The sequence below is a fragment of the Topomyia yanbarensis genome, chromosome 2 (genome assembly GCF_030247195.1).
Source record: "Topomyia yanbarensis strain Yona2022 chromosome 2, ASM3024719v1, whole genome shotgun sequence".
In the NCBI taxonomy this organism is placed as follows: domain Eukaryota; kingdom Metazoa; phylum Arthropoda; class Insecta; order Diptera; family Culicidae; genus Topomyia; species Topomyia yanbarensis.
This window is the reverse complement of record NC_080671.1, coordinates 203769161-203793737: the sequence shown is the minus strand read 5'-3', so window position 1 is coordinate 203793737 and position 24577 is coordinate 203769161. Positions and strand designations below refer to the sequence as shown.

General features: G+C 33.6%; 2 protein-coding genes across 19 annotated transcripts in view; both read left to right on the top strand.

The window, feature by feature from the left end:
* The window catches only part of LOC131682751 (protein Wnt-2), an 82590-nt gene extending 59619 nt beyond the window's left edge, over nt 1–22971 (top strand). Inside the window, exons 5-8 of the mRNA XM_058964469.1 lie at nt 17563–17702; nt 17812–17946; nt 22276–22475; nt 22542–22971. Of these exons, the coding sequence (XP_058820452.1) occupies nt 17563–17702; nt 17812–17946; nt 22276–22475; nt 22542–22845 (779 nt within the window). The 3' untranslated portion in view covers nt 22846–22971. The remainder of the gene's footprint in view (nt 1–17562; nt 17703–17811; nt 17947–22275; nt 22476–22541) is intronic.
* A 184-nt stretch (nt 22972–23155) lies between these two features.
* Nucleotides 23156–24577, top strand: part of LOC131682743 (trichohyalin) — a 133337-nt gene continuing 131915 nt past the window's right edge. For 16 of the 18 annotated variants that reach the window (XM_058964459.1, XM_058964460.1, XM_058964462.1 and 13 more), the window contains exon 1: nt 23156–23635. The gene's annotated coding sequence lies outside the window, so the exon portion shown is untranslated. The remainder of the gene's footprint in view (nt 23636–24577) is intronic. The other 2 variants (XM_058964445.1, XM_058964447.1) reach the window with 1 other exon arrangement.

Genomic DNA, 24577 nt, shown 5'->3' with positions numbered 1-24577 from the left:
TATGTAGATGTAAAATTACATGACCTACACCACGTACCCCTCCTGATCTAATCGCAAAATACGTGTCGCAATACGGAGAAGTAGAATCCGTTACACGTGATACGTGGAGAAATTTCTTCCCGGGTACACCTAACGGTGTTCTTGTGGTGAGGATGCGGATCGAATGACCTATCCCCTCCCACTTGACTTGACTATAAAACTCAAAACCCACGAAGCTACTATTAATCAAACTACGTTATGTACCCATGAGGGGCAAACTCCTACGTGCAAGTATTGTAATCAGACAGCGCACCACGGACAACCTTGCGCGGAAGATACAGAGGAGAATGCATCTCTACCGATTGCCAACGCATCCACGGCAAACCAACCCAAAAAAGAATTTTCAATACCAATACCTGAACAACAAACGGTTGCCAAATTGGGGAGCTGTTCAGTCCATATTGAAAACTGCCAAAGCAGCATCCAGCACCCCTGAAACAACTGTAAGTAACATCGGTGATGAAGATAATAAGAATGACGACGGATTTACATTGGTCACCCGTAAGTGCAAGAAGCAGGAAAGAACACCTGGTCGCGAGTACCAAGGCACTTTTAACGATGATGACCTTGATGTGGAGGACAGAAGAGAAATTAAACGGCCCCCATGACGCAGTAGGCGAACCGCGAAAGAAGGTCTCCGTTCACAATAAAAAGTTGCGCGCACGAGATCCAACGGACAAACAATAATATTTGTTTTATATATATATATATATATATATATATATATATATATATATATATATATATATATATATATATATATATATATATATATATATATATATATATATATATATATATATATATATATATATATATATATATATATATATATATATATATATATATATATGACCATACGTCCTGGTTTCCCAGGATATGTCCTGGTTTTGCATTGACTGTCCTGGTGTCCTGGGAAGTCGAGGATGTTTGATTTGTCCTGGTTTTTCTCCTGTATGCCTCATCCTCAAACGGAATGCGTCAAACAAAACTTAATACAGTCGAATCTCCCAATTTTTTCCTTCCGATGGTTTTTTTAATCTCTCAAGAGTACCTCGTCAACATCGATGAAACAATGGTTACAAGCGCTTCTTCTCGGCTTAAATCGTTTTTTTATTTTTTTATTTCAATTATAGAGGTTTTAACCTTAAGGTCATTCGCCTCTTCGGGTTAGAAAAGTCTCTTAGGAAAAATTTCTAACCCTATGTGCGGGGTCGGGACTCGAACCCAGGTGCGCTGCGTACAAGGCAATTGATTTACCAATACGCTACGCCCACTCCCATGGCTTAAATCGTCTTTCAATCCGGGACCCGAAGAATTCCCTTTGGTACCTCTGAAAAGACACATCGGCGTTTTGGTGCTTCTGCTTCTACTTGAGTTTTCTTGCTAGTGGCTTTTTTCATCTTACTGGAAATCCATCCCAAAAAAAGAAAAATAGCAACTATCGTGGAATAATTTCATTGAGCGCTTCCTCGAGCTGAGGATTTTGGAATTGCTACAGGCTCGAAACCAGTATCTAATCAGTTGCTCTGCTTGTTAACAGTGCAGTGAATCAAACGAACGTTTCTACCTAAAGTCTGCTGTCTATTTCTACCGTGCTAGTACTATAAACAAGCAAAGAAATCGAATAATAAAATTCGTCCAAAGCCAGTGTGAACAATAAAGCACCGTTACTTTCAGTGCAGTTTAGACTAACGGATGCAGTTTAGACTAACGGAAGTCGTCGTTATTCAAGCCCACCACACTCGTAACTGGTAACGTTTAAAACTTCGGCCATACCGGAAAGCTACGCAATGGAATACAACATGCATTAAGTCGTTGAGCATGATAATGTTAGGACCAAGATACCCGTTTATATTGACAATGATAAGATTGATATGCATCTGCACGATGCACACCTGGGTACTATTAATAAATTTATTACAACCATCATGTCGGAATACGTAACGGTGGAATCATTTAAGTTTGAAACCTGGAGAAAAATTTTCTAGGTATTTCCAACGGTGTTTGTTTCGTGAGAATGCGAGTGACGGAACCTAATTCTTCATATGTGAACTTTCAATTCAAAGCAAAACGCGTGACCAAATCTCAAATCACGTTGTGCACGTATGACGGACAGACCCCTGCGAGCACTGTTCTGTTACACAAGAAGACACACTACGAGAAACCATGTACACAAACCTCTAACGAAGCAATATCAACTCCAAGCATACCCATCACACAGCCCTTCATCAACATCAACTAAATCATAAACCACCGGAGTTTCAGCTCAGGCACCAACGAATACTGGAACAACAGAACCTACGCACAACGTTAACGATCATTGTGATACGCCTACTACTTCCCAATCAACTGCCAGCACTACCGAAAATAAAGTAAATAATAAAGAACATGGATAAGCGATCGTGACCCGTAGGCCCCACAAACAACTCAAACCAGGTAATCGTGAAAGCTTATACAACATTAACAGCGAGTATAGAAAGAAAACGATAAACCGAGAGAAAGCGGACTAAGTGATCCACAAGCAACAAGAGGCAATGAAGTGAATAGATCTTCAACAAGAAATAAGATCTTTACGCAAAGTAATAAATCGCGTACACAAGGTCCGATGAATATACAAAAAAATTCGATTAATTTATTTTTATTTACGCATTGAAAATATTAAAAGATCCACGGCTCAGGTAATGCATTGAGGCGTGTCAAATAAATGAAATAGCTAATGGACGATTAACATGTCTTCACGCCTGGACGCTGAACAGCGACTAACCGCCGAGTCCAGCATCCTACATAACAGGGAGTATGCTGCGAAACCTCAAAATCAGTTACTAATTTCAGCGTGTATTTACTGAAACCAAAATTCAGATTCATCGTCTCCCTCATTCATTAACTTCCCAACTGACTGAAACTTCATGCAGAATGGAATGCTTGAGTGCAGAGGAAATATAAATTCCTTCACCAACCAAAGCATTTATTTGTTTTTATGTGGACAGCTTGAAGGCAGAAGCTGGCATATGTCTACATTTTCGAGCATAAGTGAACTGCATTATCTATATCTGGTGTACTTTTGCTCAATAATCCCTCTCATAGGTAGAATGGAAACAAAATTCAGTTTGCTTCTGAAACCGAACATGTCCGAATCTGAATGCGCTGTGTCGGGAGAACGAATGACGAGGGAAACGAACCAAACATTTCATTCATTGCGACGGGCATGAATTGAATTTTGTTTTCTTTCAAGTTCACGCAGGAATGTCATTTTTTTCAAGCTCGGGCTCAAACTGATATTAATTACACCAAGCTATCCGTCGGTTTTCATATAACAATCGATTAAACGGAGAAATTTTTGGTAACAACGGTAGGTTTTGCAGATCTCAAATCGAGAGATAATGGTTGTCATTGGAGATTACCAGGCATAGCGCAGGGAAGCTAGTTGGGATCGCTGATGATTCTGATTTACGTCAATGTCGTGTTTTTAGAACTGAAAACTCGTCGCTGGTCGTGCACAGACCATCTCATGAAACGTTTGTTGATGGTGGTGTAGCAAGAACTGCCTTTGTGTAAATCCGAAAAAGTTCTTGGTGATCTAATTCCGATGAAAGACTTTCTGGAAGAGCTCTTCCTCCCAGACTCCCAGAACTTTTTTACTGTCGAAGCTCTGCCTGCCAGACCCCATAACTTTATAACAGCCGAAAACATGCGGAAAAGGCAATGTCGATTGTCGGTAACGAAGGGAAGCAGTTTCGACTGTCCTGGGGCGACATTATGGAACCATTTCGAATCGACTTTTTATACAAGCTTGCATACAATAAACCTTTCGTTTCGAGATGCGCAATGCCACCCCTGGTTTTTTACTCATCTGATATGGTCACCCTAATATATAGAAAGGGCACTCAGGAGGGACAAGCAGTTTGTATGGAAAATATTGTGACTTTAGCACACGGTGGAATTAATGACAATGTCATAAACGGCATATATTTTTATCGGTTCACCTTAGAAAATTCATGAGAATCTGATAGGAGAGAAAACTGTTCGTAGAGTTATCGAAGCGGTCAGAGGCTTTATACATGATTCTTTGTAGAATGTTGTATCAAGCTCACCAGTTATTTACTGGAAGTCATCTCTATCGAATTCTATATTGCTGTGTGATGAGAACATATTTCACAACTGGTGGTGGTAAATAGTCTGAAGCAGGCACATTATATTGCTGGCTGTTTGATTACTACATACCATCAAACAAGGTCGAAATCGATGGCGTAGTTTCCGTTTCGAGTTTGAGTTCGAGTTTGCACAGAACTACTGAAGCACGGAGTTGGATATTTTAAAGTCCCATACTTTAGCTAGTGAAGATAATGGACTGCAAACGATTTCATTCAGCATTAGTCCCAGTCATGCTTCAAATCGCTCCACTGAAGCTTAATGCATGGGAGTAAAAAACTGTATCAACCAATTTATGTTGACATGAATCGCAGATATGTTTCCAATAAATATAAATTTGTGCGGACAATTTTGTCGGTAAAATGATTATATATATATATATATATATATATATATATATATATATATATATATATATATATATATATATATATATATATATATATATATATATATATATATATATATATATATATATATATATATATATATATATATATATATATATATATATATATATATATATATATATATATATATATATATATATATATATATATATATATATATATATATATATATACATATATATATATATATATATATATATATATATATATATATATATATATATATATATATATATATATATATATATATATATATATATATATATATATATATACGCCTAAGTGTATTTTACTTCACTTACTTCACTTCAGTTATGTTTCTGACATTACCTACCCATCTTTTTTCACCTCAGAAAAATCTCAACTATTGAACCCAGACCAACTGGGATGAGTAACGGTCACACTTACCACTCAACCACCGGCGTCACCCATACATATTTTGATGTTTTCTAATGTGAAGTCTCAGAAATCGAACGGAACTTTGTCAGAATACGAGAAGTTGGGGCTCTAAGGCATTTGAAAATTCATATTAAATTGTATCATTTTCTCTTGCATATACCTCTGATATTCTTTTATCAAATTTTATTAAATGTTTCTTGATAAACGTCAAAGATTCTAAAGTACAATAAATGGAATCAGATATGCCATCCATGAAATTCAGATACATTAGATTTTTCTCACATTTAGTCTCGAAATACGAAAAAATACGGGAAGTTGGGGTATTAGAGCATTTAATGAAAAAATGAGGTTTCTAGACTAAATGTCAAAAACTAATGTTTCTGAATTTTATAGGCAACGAATCAATGTTCATTTTGTTCCTGAGAATGTTCAACAAGGTACTTTTAATAAAAATTGATTAATGAATAATAGAGATATATGCACGAGAAAATCATTAAATTTGATATGAATGGTAAAATGCCCTAGTGCTTCAACTGCTTCCATTCTGACAAAGGTTGCGAAGGTACCGTTCGATTTCTGAGATTTTTTTACATTAGAAAAATTGCAAAAAATGTATGTTTTGCAGCATGGAGCAAAATTTTATTAAGAATGGTGAATTTTTTGAACAAAATGCTCCAAGACTTCCAGCTTTTTTTGGGGAACAAAGATACTTTCATTGATATTCTAGGAATGTTTTCTAAAAAAAAACGATTTAATCCACCTAGCAGTGAGATGAGACATTTCTTACACATTTCACTATTGGATTAGTTTGCAGAACTCACGAGAAGTAGGCACCCAACTAGAGGTGGGATGAAAACAGTTTCTAGTCTTGCACGAATAAAATCTCGAATAAACTGAATAAATTATAGAAATCATCAAAACGACCGAAATAAAAAAGTAAAGCAAAAAATGAAATAATAGGTTTTTAAATTCATAAAATAAGTAGAAAAATTAATATAAATCAAAATTATAAAATACACGACTTGAATTAGATTAGGTTACTAAATAAAAAATAAGATTATATTTAGAAATAGTTATAAGATTAATAAAATAAATTGACCCATACTAACAAATTGAATGAAATATAACGAATGACTGAACATGAAATGCATAAAATTAAAGATATGAATAAAATGAATCAAAGAATCAAATGAATCAAATGATTCAAATGATTCAAATGATTCAAATGATTCAAATGATTCAAATGATTCAAATGAATCAAATGAATCAAATGAATCAAATGAATCAAATGAATCAAATGAATCAAATGAATCAATTGAATCAAATGAATCAAATGAATCAAATGAATCAAATGAATCAAATAAATCAAATGAATCAAATGAATCAAATGAATCAAATGAATCAAATGAATCAAATGAATCAAATGAATCAAATGAATCAAATGAATCAAATGAATCAAATGAATCAAATGAATCAAATGAATCAAATGAATCAAATGAATCAAATGAATCAAATGAATCAAATGAATCAAATGAATCAAATGAATCAAATGAATCAAATGAATCAAATGAATCAAATGAATCAAATGAATCAAATGAATCAAATGAATCAAATGAATCAAATGAATCAAATGAATCAAATGAATCAAATGAATCAAATGAATCAAATGAATCAAATGAATCAAATGAATCAAATGAATCAAATGAATCAAATGAATCAAATGAATCAAATGAATCAAATGAATCAAATGAATCAAATGAATCAAATGAATCAAATGAATCAAATGAATCAAATGAATCAAATGAATCAAATGAATCAAATGAATCAAATGAATCAAATGAATCAAATGAATCAAATGAATCAAATGAATCAAATGAATCAAATGAATCAAATGAATCAAATGAATCAAATGAATCAAATGAATCAAATGAATCAAATGAATCAAATGAATCAAATGAATCAAATGAATCAAATGAATCAAATGAATCAAATGAATCAAATGAATCAAATGAATCAAACGAATCAAATGAATCAAATGAATCAAATGAATCAAATGAATCAAATGAATCAAATGAATCAAATGAATCAAATGAATCAAATGAATCAAATGAATCAAATGAATCAAATGAATCAAATGAATCAAATGAATCAAATGAATCAAATGAATCAAATGAATCAAATGAATCAAATGAATCAAATGAATCAAATGAATCAAATGAATCAAATGGGAGTGGGCGTAGCGTATTGGTAAATCGATTGCCTTGTACGCAGCGCCCCTGGGTTCGAGTCCCGACCCCACACATAGGGTTAGAAATTTTTCCTAAGAGATTTTTCTAACCTGAAGAGGCGAATGACCTTAAGGTTAAAACCTCTATAATTGAAATAAAAAAAAAAAAAAAAAATGAATCAAATGAATCAAATGAATCAAATGAATCAAATGAATCAAATGAATCAAATGAATCAAATGAATCAAATGAATCAAATGAATCAAATGAATCAAATGAATCAAATGAATCAAATGAATCAAATGAATCAAATGAATCAAATGAATCAAATGAATCAAATGAATCAAATGAATCAAATGAATCAAATGAATCAAATGAATCAAATGAATCAAATGAATCAAATGAATCAAATGAATCAAATGAATCAAATGAATCAAATGAATCAAATGAATCAAATGAATCAAATGAATCAAATGAATCAAATGAATCAAATGAATCAAATGAATCAAATGAATCAAATGAATCAAATGAATCAAATGAATCAAATGAATCAAATGAATCAAATGAATCAAATGAATCAAATGATTCAAATGAATCAAATGAATCAAATGAATCAAATGAATGAAATGAATCAAATGAATCAAATGAATCAAATGAATCAAATGAATCAAATGAATCAAATGAATCAAATGAATCAAATGAATCAAATGAATCAAATGAATCAAATGAATCAAATGAATCAAATGAATCAAATGAATCAAATGAATCAAATGAATCAAATGAATCAAATGAATCAAATGAATCAAATGAATCAAATGAATCAAATGAATCAAATTAATCAAATTAATCAAATTAATCAAATTAATCAAATGAATCAAATGAATCAAATGAATCAAATGAATCAAATGAATCAAATGAATCAAATGAATCAAATGAATCAAATGAATCAAATGAATCAAATGAATCAATCAAATGAATCAAATGAATTAAATGAATCAAATGAATCAAATGAATCAAATGAATCAAATGAATCAAATGAATCAAATGAATCAAATGAATCAAATGAATCAAATGAATTAAATGAATCAAATGAATCAAATGAATCATTTGAATCAAATGAATCAAATGAATCATTTGAATCAAATGAATCAAATGAATCAAATGAATCAAATGAATCAAATGAATCAAATGAATCAAATGAATCAAATGAATCAAATGAATCAAATGAATCAAATGAATCAAATGAATCAAATGAATCAAATGAATCAAATGAATCAAATGAATCAAATGAATCAAATGAATCAAATGAATCAAATGAATCAAATGAATCAAATGAATCAAATGAATCAAATGAATCAAATGAATCAAATGAATCAAATGAATCAAATGAATCAAATGAATCAAATGAATCAAATGAATCAAATGAATCAAATGAATCAAATGAATCAAATGAATCAAATGAATCAAATGAATCAAATGAATCAAATGAATCAAATGAATCAAATGAATCAAATGAATCAAATGAATCAAATGAATCAAATGAATCAAATGAATCAAATGAATCAAATGAATCAAATGAATCAAATGAATCAAATGAATCAAATGAATCAAATGAATCAAATGAATCAAATGAATCAAATGAATCAAATGAATCAAATGAATCAAATGAATCAAATGAATCAAATGAATCAAATGAATCAAATGAATCAAATGAATCAAATGAATCAAATGAATCAAATGAATCAAATGAATCAAATGAATCAAATGAATCAAATGAATCAAATGAATCAAATGAATCAAATGAATCAAATGAATCAAATGAATCAAATGAATCAAATGAATCAAATGAATCAAATGAATCAAATGAATCAAATGAATCAAATGAATCAAATGAATCAAATGAATCAAATGAATCAAATGAATCAAATGAATCAAATGAATCAAATGAATCAAATGAATCAAATGAATCAAATGAATCAAATGAATCAAATGAATCAAATGAATCAAATGAATCAAATGAATCAAATGAATCAAATGAATCAAATGAATCAAATGAATCAAATGAATCAAATGAATCAAATGAATCAAATGAATCAAATGAATCAAATGAATCAAATGAATCAAATGAATCAAATGAATCAAATGAATCAAATGAATCAAATGAATCAAATGAATCAAATGAATCAAATGAATCAAATGAATCAAATGAATCAAATGAATCAAATGAATCAAATGAATCAAATGAATCAAATGAATCAAATGAATCAAATGAATCAAATAAATCAAATAAATCAAATGAATCAAATGAATCAAATGAATCAAATGAATCAAATGAATCAAATGAATCAAATGAATCAAATAAATCAAATGAATCAAATGAATCAAATGAATCAAATGAATCGATTGAAGCAAATGAATCAAATGAATCAAATGAATCAAATGAATCAAATGAATCAAATGAATCAAATGAATCAAATGAATCAAATGAATCAAATGAATCAAATGAATCAAATGAATCAAATGAATCAAATGAATCAAATGAATCAAATGAATCAAATGAATCAAATGAATCAAATGAATCAAATGAATCAAATGAATCAAATGAATCAAATGAATCAAATGAATCAAATGAATCAAATGAATCAAATGAATCAAATGAATCAAATGAATCAAATGAATCAAATGAATCAAATGAATCAAATGAATCAAATGAATCAAATGAATCAAATGAATCAAATGAATCAAATGAATCAAATGAATCAAATGAATCAAATGAATCAAATGAATCAAATGAATCAAATGAATCAAATGAATCAAATGAATCAAATGAATCAAATGAATCAAATGAATCAAATGAATCAAATGAATCAAATGAATCAAATGAATCAAATGAATCAAATGAATCAAATGAATCAAATGAATCAAATGAATCAAATGAATCAAATGAATCAAATGAATCAAATGAATCAAATGAATCAAATGAATCAAATGAATCAAATGAATCAAATGAATCAAATGAATCAAATGAATCAAGTGAATCAAGTGAATCAAGTGAATCAAATGAATCAAATGAATCAAATGAATCAAATGAATCAAATGAATCAAATGAAGCAAATGAAGCAAATGAAGCAAATGAAGCAAATGAAGCAAATGAAGCAAATGAAGCAAATGAAGCAAATGAAGCAAATGAAGCAAATGAAGCAAATGAAGCAAATGAAGCAAATGAAGCAAATGAAGCAAATGAAGCAAATGAAGCAAATGAAGCAAATGAATCAAATGAATCAAATGAATCAAATGAATCAAATGAATCAAATGAATCAAATGAATCAAATGAATCAAATGAATCAAATTAATCAAATTAATCAAATTAATCAAATTAATCAAATTAATCAAATTAATCAAATTAATCAAATTAATCAAATTAATCAAATTAATCAAATTAATCAAATTAATCAAATTAATCAAATTAATCAAATGAATCAAATGAATCAAATGAATCAAATGAATCAAATGAATCAAATGAATCAAATGAATCAAATAAATCAAATAAATCAAATGAATCAAATGAATCAAGTGAATCAACTGAATCAAATGAATCAAATGAATCAAATGAATCAAATGAATCAAATGAATCAAATGAATCAAATGAAGCAAATGAATCAAATGAATCAAATGAATCAAATGAATCAAATGAATCAAATGAATCAAATGAATCAAATGAATCAAATGAATCAAATGAATCAAATGAATCAAATGAATCAAATGAATCAAATGAATCAAATGAATCAAATGAATCAAATGAATCAAATGAATCAAATGAATCAAATGAATCAAATGAATCAAATGAATCAAATGAGTCAAATGAGTCAAATGAATCAAATGAGTCAAATGAATCAAATGAATCAAATGAATCAAATGAATCAAATGAATCAAATGAATCAAATGAATCAAATGAATCAAATGAATCAAATGAATCAAATGAATCAAATGAATCAAATGAATCAAATGAATCAAATGAATCAAATTAATCAAATTAATCAAATTAATCAAATTAATCAAATTAATCAAATTAATCAAATTAATCAAATTAATCAAATTAATCAAATTAATCAAATTAATCAAATTAATCAAATTAATCAAATTAATCAAATGAATCAAATGAATCAAATGAATCAAATTAATCAAATTAATCAAATTAATCAAATTAATCAAATGAATCAAATGAATCAAATGAATCAAATGAATCAAATGAATCAAATGAATCAAATGAATCAAATGAATCAAATGAATCAAATATATCAAATGAATCAAATGATTCAAATGAAACAAATGTATCTAATTTGTGGATATTTTTGGTCTTTGATCCGTTATTTCTCGTGAAAGTTCGTACCAATATAACGAATGTGCAGCTGATACAACTCATGGTTTATTCGCCTGTGCTACGTTCCGTCTTCCATCTGAACTCCACCATAGATGGTACGCAACACCTTTCGTTCGAAAACTCCAAGGGCGCGTTGGTCCTCAACGAACATAGTCCAGGTCTCGTGGCCGCAGAGGACCACCGATCTAATCAGCGTCTTGTAGATAATCAACTTCGTGCGGCGGCGAATTTTATTCGACCGGAGCGTCCTCCGAAGTCCAAAGTAGGCACGATTTCCCGCCAAGATCCGTCTCTGAATTTCTCTGCTGTTATCATTGTCGTCGGTTATCAGTGAGCCCAAATACATGAATTCGTCGACCATCTCGATTTCGTCACCGTCAATCCGCACTCGGATGGGAGGTTCACATTGTCGTCTCTAGAACCTCTTCCTCTCATGTATTTTGCCTTCGAAACGTTGATGGCAAGTCCAATCCTCCTGGCTTCAGCTTTCAGTCTTTGAGCATATATTTCATTCAAAATTCAATAGAGATACGAATAGTTTAAATATCGCACGTGGAACGTCTCTTTTGAAAATTTTCATGTCAAACTTTCATATTACCCAGTTAAGCCAAATATTTTTGTGATATAGCCATGAATTTCCTTAATTATAGTGTAGATAAAGGCTTTGAATACAATTGAATTAAAGTTGAGTTGATGTAGCAGCAGTCAAAAAATAGTTTTGTTTTCTCAAACCTTCGCAATTACAATTAATAAATATTTCAGATTGGCAGAAGATCTTATCACACAACATAGAAATGGATACAGAAATAGCTAGATAGATGCGATAGAAGAGAGACAGAGAGAGAAAGAGAGAGAGAGAGAGAGAGAGAGAGAGAGAGAGAGAGATGGGGGGGGGGGGCGTGTGAGGAATGGCAAATGTTGGTTAATGCAGTGACATTATTTTTATAGGTATATTATTATGATATATTGATTTCTTATATTCTTGTCATAAATAATGTAAGTAGTAATTTTTGCGCCATAACCAGTATAACCTAAGTCTTGCAAAAGAGCTAAATTTTTGCTAGATTTTTGGGCTTCAAACATACTTACTACTTTACTTTCGGTGACGCCACGAGTATAATTATATGAGAAATCTTTTATCTCACTATTAGGTGAATTACTTGTTGATCTGTGTATTGATATACCATCCAACATTTACCTCATGATTAAACGCAATGCCTAATCCAAGGAATAAATGCTAGAACTCACTGTTTCTTTATCAACACATTATTTTGTCATTGAAGTGAACTTATATATTGATTCTTAAGAAATAGTTAATTTATTATAAAGGTAATTCACAAAATGTTTCCAACATCGAATTCCTTGAATCACGTAGATGTGTTTTCATACCCCGATATTATAAAATCGGTTTAGTTTTGCCCATAAAACACCAGTAAAGCAATACTCTGTATGAAACAATCTCATTTTTAGTTAGTGGAAATTGGTAAGCGAGGACTAAAAATACAAAATGTTTAATATCTCCGCCGCTCGTGCACGGATTTCGACAATCTGTAGCTTGTTAGAAAGGTATTTTTACAAGCTTTCTGTTTATGTGCAGTTTGTGAGACAATATTATATTGTTCGGAAATTATTTGTGAAAAACCTGCTGTGTTTTGACAAAATCGTCCATATCTCAGAAAGTAAACAACATATCGAAAATCAAAAATAATAGTGTCAAATGGCAACGTTAGGCCTTTCATTTGAAACTAGTTTCATTAAGATCGGTTCAGCCATTGCTGAGATAATTACATGACATTTTGTACATACACACATACACACACACATACAGACATTGTCTCAATTTGTCGAGCTGAGTCGATTGGTATATGAGGCTCGGCCCTCCGGGCCTCGGAAAAAGTTTTCAAAGTTTGAGCGAATCCTATACATTTCTTTTGTAAGAAATGTAAAAAGCATAATTTTCTAAGCGCTACTTTAAAAATTTTGACATTTAATATATTTTTTCATATAATCATATTTTCCCACAGTGCCAATGTTAAAAATTTCAAGCGAAGTGGGCGGGAGTTTAAAATTGTCCAAATGATGCATTTGTCATAATATGAAGGGGAGAGATTTGAGATTTTGAAAATGAGTGCTTCTTTGCAATGCTCTAAGCCGCATTACCTACTGTTGCTTGGGTGTCACTTAGTGTGCTTTCTCACGGTTTGACGTTCTCGTCCATGCTGTTCTCGCTGTTGATGTTGTGTTAGTTTTCACGTTAAACTAATTTTAATTGCTTGTGGGACCTACGAGTCACGATCGAGTATCAATGTGTTTTTGTCGAATGCTTTATCGTCGTTGGTGCTGAGTAGTAAGCGCATAACAATGATCGAACACGCTGTACGTACATTCTGTTCTTCCTGCCTGAGCAGCATCTTCGGTTGTGTGTCATTTAGTTGATATTTATGATGATTATTTGTTGGGTTTGCTTGTAGTTGATGTTATTTCGTTAGAAGTTTTTCTACATGGTTTCCCGTAGTGCACCTTCTTGTTACAGAACTGGTACGTAGGGGTCTGTCCTTCATATGTGCACAGCGTGATTTAAGATTTTGCAACGCTTTCTATTTCGTATTGTAAGTACAGGTAAGAAGGAATCGGTGAATAATGAGCTAACTGCCAATACTCGGGAATAGATCGTGCAGATGCACATCAATCTAATCATCGTTCATATAAACGGGGAACTTGGTTCTAACATTGTCATGCTCAACGACGTGTTGCATGTTAGAAAAACTTTCCACCGTGGTAAAAAATATTAACGTTATCAGTACAGTATTACGAGTGTAGTAGAATTAAACGACGACGACTCGAATCTCTAATAAGTTTCAATTGCATTTGCATCTTTAATAAATGTTCCACTTCGCGAATACTAGGGAAGATAGGGCAGTGTTTTGCACAGATGTCCACTGTATTGTATCGAAAATGAACTTAATATCGCACCGATGAAAGTGGCGATGCTTTTTTATTCACACTGGCTTTAGACGACTATTATTTTTTGATTGCTTTGCCTCCTTATAAATATGTAACATTTTCGTTTTATTCTAAACCATAGGGGGAACTGGGCCAATTCGGACCTAGTAAGGGTATATGAGCTATAGAACTGAAACGTGTTAACCGAATCACAAATACATAAATACATTTTTTTATCAATTGCGCACCTTTTTTTTAATTCGACTTTTTCCGATCTTTCTGCGCAAAAGTACATGAAAGGTCCGAATTACCCCAACCCTGTTCTAATTCGGACCACCCATTTCTTTTCGATGTCTTGCAATAGAAATGAATTACTATTTTGGTCTAAGTAATAGTTGATAGTCTCTCCTAAAACAGGATATAAATAAAATATACTATCCGGCAGATCCAAAATCACGATAATGCACTTAATTTAATTAATTGTTGTTGCCCGTTTTTATTAAGCAACCGAAAAATTTTGGTTGATAAAACGGGTAAGTTGATAAAATCGGGAATTTTTTTTTAACTTCCTTTTTCCATCCTACATAATTAGAAACAACTCGAGAACTGTCCCAAGTTGTTAGTTTGCAGAAAAATTAACCCTAATACCGTATCAGTGCAAAAAATCGTATTCAACCGAACCGCTCGACAGTTGTCTAATCCAACTTCCAAGCAAAGGATCGATCTGAATTTAGACTCATTATGAATGACAATGCATTCTGTCAACGAAGTTTAACAGTTAATCTCCTTAAAAGTGAGAAGCAGAGATTATTCCAGTTTTTCATTAGAAAAATTTAATTTACGGAAGATTTTACGAAAAATGCTCAGTGGGAAAATCTTACAGAAATCGGATAATTCTGAGCATATTGGTCGTTTATAGGAGTAGATAAACTAGAGAACAGACATCACAGTCTCTCAGCCAAACATGCGCTAAATTGTATCCTCGGGACCACTGTTTACAGATAGTCCGCAAAAAATAGTCTTTGGTTTAAATTTTGTTTGCAGTTTGTCATGAACTACGACATATTTAAGATATAATATTGCTAAATATACAATTTTTACTACATACGGTGTCTCTTCCAATTGTTATGTTTTCCACGGAGAATATGTGAAAGTGTGTTATTTTATCATGAAAAGCCACAGAATTGTTTTTTTTTGAGAATTCAAGCAAAATGTGATTATAGTTTTCAATTACCTTAAATAGGACCAAAATTGGGTAAACTACCCTACATTTTGACTGCTACTTAACAATGCAAGACTCATTACCTTAATTGTATCAATAGGTCTGAATTGCTGGCATAAAATTAATTAACGGGAGGTTGACAAAATCGGGTACAAAAAGTTCATAAAATCGGGGGTGCATAAAAACGGCGGTGCATAAAACCGGGAGTTTATAAAAACGGGTCGAAACTGTATACGCTTTTCATAATATTACCATAACTAAGAAACAGCTGGTGGTCTCAATTGGCCAGCCGTCCGAATTGCCCCACTTCCACTATTTTGAGATACTTCCGATCAGAATTCAACAACAAAATTATAATAGAATGAAATTTTCGAAGAAAGTTGTGTTAAAAATCTGGTCTCGTTAGTACTTAAAACATCAGAAAAACTTTTTTTGTATTTAAAGTCTGTTTCCAAAATTCGTTCAGTGTGCGAACCGAGCGAACGATCCAAAAACGACTTGTTGACAAACGTTTGCTACAATGCACTTTCATTGCACCGACATGAGAAAAAATATAATAATTGGTTCTGTCCAACTGCATGAAACAATCAGGAACGGCGTAGAAGACGAGACCAACATCGTATCATGAGGACCACCAGGTTAGTTTATCGCCGGCCTCCTCTTGTGTGGTAAACCTGCTTTACTTTACTGAGTAATTGAGGTTTATTTATACGGATAATTGGAAAAATATTACGTAGGTACCGTACATCGTTGATATTTTGCAGATGAAAAAAATGATAAGTGAACCTTTCTCTTTGCCGAACACCTCTATCGTAGCAATTTGACCCTGTGCCTACTATGGGATGATGAACCAGACGCGTATGATCGAGACTAGTAAATGTTAATATATTTTAGTAGTAATGTGTCAAATGGCAATAATTGTATGAACCATAGTCCATGCAGTCGCTTTTCAAGGAGATTAACAAAGTAGATAATATTCTCTCGTTAATGCTTACTTCATCATTCTATTCAATCGTTTAGACGTGGTATCCAATAATTCTATAATAAATGGCCAGACATAAATTATTTTTGCTTTCCTTCCTTCGTTGAAAACGAATCGCAGCTGAATTGTTCCCCACCTTTTGGTCACACTTGCCGCCAGATAGCTCGCACGCGAGTTTTCGTTAAACAATAATAACATCTATCGATTGGATTCTGATTTATAACCACTGTGCATCCAATAACTGCTGCTTGAAACGTGATTTATTAATTCTCACTGTAGATTTCAATATATATGTTTATCAATGTCGTGACATTAAACATATTAATTCGTATTAATATATAACAAACCGGGGAAAACAACCGGCATTCATAGGGGCCATTTCGTTCCAAGTTATATCAGTTAATTTTCTTGCAAAGCTAATACAAAAAAATGTTATGGGCGGCTCGGTAGTCAAGCAATAGCTTGCACAGAAAATGAATCGAATGGTTAATGATGATGTTATGAGTTAAAGTTAATTTAATTAAGTAAAACAATCTTTCTCCCAGCACCGTCGCATTGTGTATAGATCATAACCTTGAGGGCTATATTATCCACAATTTAAGAAAAATCTAACTATACCGGGCCTAAGAATGTATGCAGAACAAAGTTTGTATGTACTATTGTTCTTACCACTACATTATGTTTTAGTTTAGTTTATTTGATGGATCATGATAATAAACTTATAAAGTCCGTTCCTTAGAGATCAATCATAGATCAGATTCGTTTTCAGTGTAATCGTTTTCTTTCTTTTTTTCATGGCAACATTGGAGGTTCCCGAGAAGCATCTTTTACGTACGGAATCACTAGCGCCGGTGCAGTGCACGCGATAACGGCCGCGTGCGCCAAGGGAAACATTACGATGTGCGGATGCGACTCGAAGCAAAAGATGCAGTTTTCCTCCGAAAGTGACGTAGGTATCGATGCGGTCTCACTAATTTAAAAAATAATGCAACTTCTCCGCCTTAGTATCATGTTTTCACGCCCGTATGAATGATTTTGTGTTTCCTTTATTCGCACAGAGCTGGAAATGGGGCGGATGCTCTGCCGATATCGGGTTTGGAATGCGCTTCACCATGAGGTTTCTGGACGCGCGGGAGATTGAAAATGACGATCGAAGCTTGATGAATCTGCACAACAACCGTGTGGGAAGAAAGGTGAGCACATTAATTTCGATTTTTAAAGCTCAAGAGTTATCAGGAATTCGGACTAAAACCCTGTTGGCATGTGTTCAAGTAAAACTACAGAATTTCATAATGGTGGATAATGGAAGGAATACAACCGAAGTGATGTGATGAATATACTTATGACTGATAATTCGAATATTTCAGTTGATACGCAGACTTATTTAAACGGGCCCCTATATTGGTATAATCGAATCATACTACTATGTACCTCGAAGCAATCATCAATTAATTTTTCTAGCTCTCTCGCAGGATGATTCTGAGCATTGCAGGAGATCAAGTTAATTCTCCGGCACACGCGCGAATGGTTCCCCGAATGAGCAGCCACTGGTGCTGAAAGAAGAATTCGCTAGAGTTTCGGAAGGTGTTGCACAAAATACAACGGCGCGATTGCCGGAGGGTTAAACCAACTTTGGGTTCTGAATCAAATCGCTTCTGGAATCAATTTTCATCTCATTCGATAGCTATCGGATTAATTTCCAGCGCAGCTCGATTCCTTAGTGTTCAGTGTCAGTCCATAGTGGCCTTTTGCAGTGATATAATAAACCGGGTTTTTATAATTTAGGTAAAAAACCTAAGGTTTTTTCCGGGTTAAAACGGGTTTTCATGGGAAGCTTGGTTTTTTTGCAATTTTTTAATATTTTGATAATTGAACAATAAAATAACATTTGTTTTTTTTTTTTGATTTATTATCATTTTGGTCATTAGGTTTTGCTTAAATTTGAAAATTCTGATAAATCTTGGCCAATTTAATCGTTGTTCAATCGCTAATCCCACTTTTTTTTTTTCAAATTTTGTAGTTAAATAAGTGATATGTTAGCTTTTCAACATGTTCCGAGCTAAGTCTATTGCGTTTCTTACTGTGAATCCACCTAAACGTACTAAAATCTGTTTGCTGTTGTTGATACCAAACGAATTTGGAATGAAATTTTTTTAGAGTTCTGATTGTGGTCCATAGAAATATCCAGGCCACTCTCTTTCAGCACATTACTAACTTTTACTTTTCACCGAATTGAGTAGGTATTTACTGCCACTCATTCCAGTTGGTCTGGGTTCAATCCCAACCGAGGTCGTTGAGATTTTTCTGATGTGATAAAATCTGTGGTCTCGTCTTCCTACGGAAGCGAAGTAAAGCCAGTAAAGGTCCCCGGTCCATGAGTCGATGGATCGTTATCTAGTCCAGATAGTGGAGTCACCTCTCTGGCGTCGGTAAAGAAGATGTAAAATTCAACTTCTTTACTTACTAAAAAATATCTTCTCCTCCTGTGATACTTGTGGAGTGCGCAGTAGTATATACAACCTCTAGCAAAAGCAAATATCGGACTAACATTCCCTCCCTTTCCTTCTGCGATCTACGTTCGAGCCTGGCCGGCGCCGGTATTGATCAATAATACACTTTAGGATTACCAGGAGTGGCACATTGAAAGATGTTTCGCTATTCCTAAGCATAATTATCTACTGATTCCCTGTGCAACTTCAGCTAGTCCAGATCGATAACGAAGTAGCAGTCAGGGGTGGTCGCACAAGCTCAAGCTCAATCTCAAGTTCACCGAATTAAGTAGGTATTTACTAAATTTTGAGAGAACCTACCTAATTTCGTTAAAAAGTAGAATACCCCTAAAATGAGTAACAAATATGATAAAAGTGGTTTGGGCACGATTATTTCGTTTTTCACTAGTCAGATTAACTATGACTATTTTTCGCCATATGCACTGATAGAATATATTCGTAAATCTCTGCGAATTAGTTTCGTGCAGACAATTTTCATAAAATATCCGAATTTTTCGTATATATGAGGAATCATTCGTTGTTCTATTGAAACACTTTTATGTTTTATTACGAGTTTTTCGTGAAAACCACGCAATGTCTTTCGTTGGCTTATCACGAAACGGCTTCATTAGACAAACGAATTGTTCACTGCTATACAGTAATGTTTCGATTATATCACGGTCGGTCTGTATTTTAGCGTGATATATTTGAAGCGTGATATATTCATAACAAAACAAAAAATTACATTCAAGCATTAATCCATGTATTCCTATTAACAAAAAGCATTAAAAAGTTAAAGTTAGTCAAAAAGAATAAATCATAGTAGGGTAATGTGACTATTTTTGCCATGTTTATCATACTACCCATTTGAAGCCGTTGGTTAGAGCAGCGTCCGACATCTTTGTTCAACGCATTGGGTCAAATGGTATTGTATCAGCGGATAATTTTTCCCCACACAGCTTCACTTTCCGTATCCCGTACTGTTTCTTAAAATTTTTGAACCACCCAAAACTAAACTTGAAGGAATCTGGTATGTTAAGGTTTTGGACAAATATCTTGACTATTAAAATCAGTCTATTCGAAGGGCCTACGGTGCAGTTCTCGTTGTGTCAGTATCCATAGAAATAGTCCCATATCCAATCGTTGATATTGTCCTTCCAAAAGAAAAGTATTCACATCAATTCAAGAGAAAATGCATATCTCTGCATATCTACCATATCTTGCGTATCTTGTTTTTCTCATTATTTTGTTAGATTTTCCTGCGGATAACTAACAATTAAGCGAATAAAAAAGAAGTCTATTTTTTACCCGCTGCACCAGACGCCCCCTTAAGGACACGGCAAATAAGTTACGAAGAAATTAAAACAAAAATTGGAATCAGCCGAAAGATATTTCGGCAATCCTAGTCATTGCAACAACGTATTTGGAAAAACAAGATTTTAAGAAGATTAAGAGATTCACGTTTAAAGCTTCGCGCCACGCCCACGGTGAACAGCTTCTACTGCTTAGACCTCTATAAAATTTCAGATATATTCTTAAGAATCTATACTTTTAGATGAAAGAATAAAAAGTTCGACTTTTTGACCGACCTCATCATATATAAACCCTTATCGCAATAGTCCGAAACCCAATAATAGGCTCATTACCCTACATATAAATAAACAAATCAATTGTAAAAGTATCTTAAAAGTGCCTTCCGGGTCCAGTTACGGGTTGAAGAGTGCGGTCACACAGCAATTTTCTATCTAAACTGGTACGATGATGATACAGTACCTATTAAAATGGGTGCTATATTACTTGAATTTGCGGGTTTTGATCAACAATAACTAAACAAAGTAGCTTTGACCACATAGGTTTGACGGTTCTTGATGCCCCCAGAGAACTTGCCAAGATCCTAAGTCCGGATGCTCTTGGTTGCTGGTTACTTTAGCAACACTGGGCATTATCAAAAATGTCATAATAATTTTTATCTGTCAAAGTTTTATTTCGTTCTGTTGAATCCTCCACCTTCTAAACTAGTCTGCCACTAGCATGGAAACAGTACAACCTGGGCACAGCTAACAATACTGTCTTCCCAGTATACCGATCTTGTTGAATAGCTTTGGAGTAAAAACTCTGTCGCATTGAAACAGCTAGCTACAAATTATGGTATTGACATATATTGAAAGGATCTACATACAAAACCACAATGCTTGGAAAATCAGCAAAAAGTCGCATTCAGTTTATATAGAAACATCGTTTCTGGGAAATGTTTTGAAAACCGGTATTTTACTTCAAAGCTATTGGGCCCCATTCGATTTTTTTTTCTGGCTACGTGCTTGCACAGCCTCTAGGCTGTTTTTCCAGAGAAAGCTAATAGACTGTTATCAACTTGCACAGCCATATCTGAGCTGAGTAACCATAGGACGTCGTTGGTATTTAGAGAACTTATGGTGACTGTGCTACTCAGGGATAAAAGTACTCAATTGCATTTGATTGGTATAACAAGATTTTAATGCACTGTTCTCATTTTTGGGAACACTTATCATTGTATTAACGCGATTCCGTAGGGTATAATACGCCCCACCGGGGCAAAATGCCCCTCTTCAATTTCCAGGATTCCTGAATTATCTAAAAAGAAACGATGTCTGATAACAGTATCGTTTCATGAAATCAACGTGCTAAGTTAGTTTGGTATTTAAAATATGTTGCAAAACAACAATATACACAAAAGATTCAAAAGAGCTATTTTGATATAAGCTCCCACTTTTCCAAAAGCATTACAACCAATTAGAAACAGTTGGATTTGATAGAACTATTTCAAGCAGCTTACTAGAATATTATAGTAACTATCTTAGTGTGCATTCTTGCATTCACCGGCTAGTAGTTGGTGCGGAGATCCTAGTGTCGAATAGTAAAACATAGCTGTTTTTGCTTAAGGGGGCGTATTAAACCTGTTTACCCTGCATTTCTCCTTCCTACGTAAAATATTTCATTCACCTTTCTCCTTGCTTGCAGTGTAGTGGTGTGCACTAAACACATTTCTACTTTCAGATTGTCAAATTGTTGTTGCGTACGGAATGCAAATGCCACGGTGTGAGCGGTTCATGCGCGATGAAAACCTGCTGGAAAAGTTTACCCTCATTTCACGCTATTGGAGACGTCATGCTAAAAAAGTACCGAAAAGCGAAGATGGTGCAGGCAATTCCTCTGGTGGGGAAAAGCGCTGGTCAGCTGCAGCTAGTACTGAAAAGGTTTCCCTCCTTATCATACAACTATGTATATCTCACTAATTGTTGAATGTAAATATTTTATTTTAGGAGAGGTAAACTGCAACACACGAGTGTAAACAGCCAGAAACCAAAGAGAATGGAGTTGGTCTATTTGCAACCGTCACCAAATTATTGTGAAAGGGACGTTGCGTCCGGCATTCTTGGAACCAGTGGACGCCAATGTAACCGTACATCAATCCTGCTGGACAAATGTGACCTGCTCTGCTGTGGACGAGGCTATAACACGCACCAGATTATCCGAAGCTGGCAGTGTAACTGTAAATTTAAATGGTGTTGCACGGTAAATTGTGACATCTGCACAGAGCATACCGAGGAGTACACGTGTAAATAGAGCGCGTAATGCACAAAAATCGTCATTCTGAATGAATCGATTGTAAATATTCAGCCATATCATCATCTAGGTGTAGAGTCTCAAGATCGTCGTTATCCTAGACAAAAATCAGTATTATTTTAATAATTTCTTTCTTATTTTTTCCTACCAAATATCACATTCAAAATTGTTAGCATGCTTTCTCTATCGGAGACAGAAACCCGCTTCCTGGGAAACCCGGTTATAATACTTATCGACGAACAAGGAGGGAAAGCTCTCAACTCATGGTAGCACAACACGGGAATCTTGCGCAATGAACGAAGAGCTTTTCATTGATTCTTTTTATCATCGTAGCGGAGTGTGGATGTGAAAATTTCGAGTGGTGCGATAATTCGGTCGAATTTCAGTGAAAAGAGCCATTATTTGGCTAAAGATAGTGAAACGATGATGAAGAATACACCTGGGCCTGGATTAAATGGCCCGTTCGCAGCAAAAGTGCGATTTCGTTAAAAAAATCGATGGTGAAAATTTCGGGGAGTGTAAAAGGGGCCTTTGCCAGGCTGAAAATTTCACACCGTGTGAATCGTAGTGTAAAAATTATACCACCAGGCCACCTGCTTGCAAAGCGGATCAGAATGCGAAGAAAAAAGTGATAGTGAAATAATTGTCGTACAGGGAAAAGGTTTGGTGCGATTCCAATTGCGGATTTGGCCTCTTTTTTCCTTTTTGTTCATGCTGGAGCAGAGCATTTCGGGTGAGAAAAGTGCATGACCGTGGGCTAGGGGAGGCTACCGTGGTGGCAGAGGCCAAGGTAAAAGAAAAAAGAACAATTGATTAACCCCACACTCTCCGGGGCTAAGCGGCACAAAAATTGTGAAAACTTTGACTTGAAATTTTTTTTCGATGGCTCAATATTAAGTGAACGTATAAATAATCACAATTGCTTATTTTCGAAAAAAAATTCAATAACCAAGAAGAACAGTTTTATTTCCAAACAGATATCTTACAAGCATCGTACTACTGAAATAACACTATTACATATACCCTATTAAATATTTATCAAGTGTGTCGCTGGAAAATTTCTTGTACCCAAAACGATCCAGCAAAAAGCTGCTATTGAGCTAGTACTATACTAATACATGTGTGTATGCATACATTGAAAACCGCAGAAATGACATCAACGGAGCTACCAATTTCCCGTGCTACCAATTGGTACATTCTTGGGATTGACAAATAGAATATACTAATATAATCTATGTAGTGAAAGTTTTTTTGTAACTGGTTTGATTTCAAGCAGAAAAATTTTATCGGAATCATTGTGAAATGAATGCATCAGTGTTGAAAGATTGTCGCGTATGATACAACTGATTTCAATGATTGCAATATTTTATAAAACAAATAATGCAGGACTGGACACATGATTCAATAAAACTATTTACTAATTAAGAGAAGTTGAAAGGGCAGATACTGCCAGCCTCTGAATATAGGTCAGAAACTTCCATTGCAAATTATCAGTATGGTAGTAATTTGGTCAGAATTAAATATGTAGTTGAATTGTGAAGTACATTGTAGATAAATTGTAGGTGCAGGGTTCTGATTGATTTGATCGATTCTTGATTCTTGTGAACATCTAGGCGGATTTCTCAGAGAATAAAAAATGCAGTCGCTTCCCATTGAGTGCTAAGTGCTTAGGATTTCTATTCGGTTAAAAAATGCGAGAATTTCGCCTATATGTATCATCGATTTTGAGAAT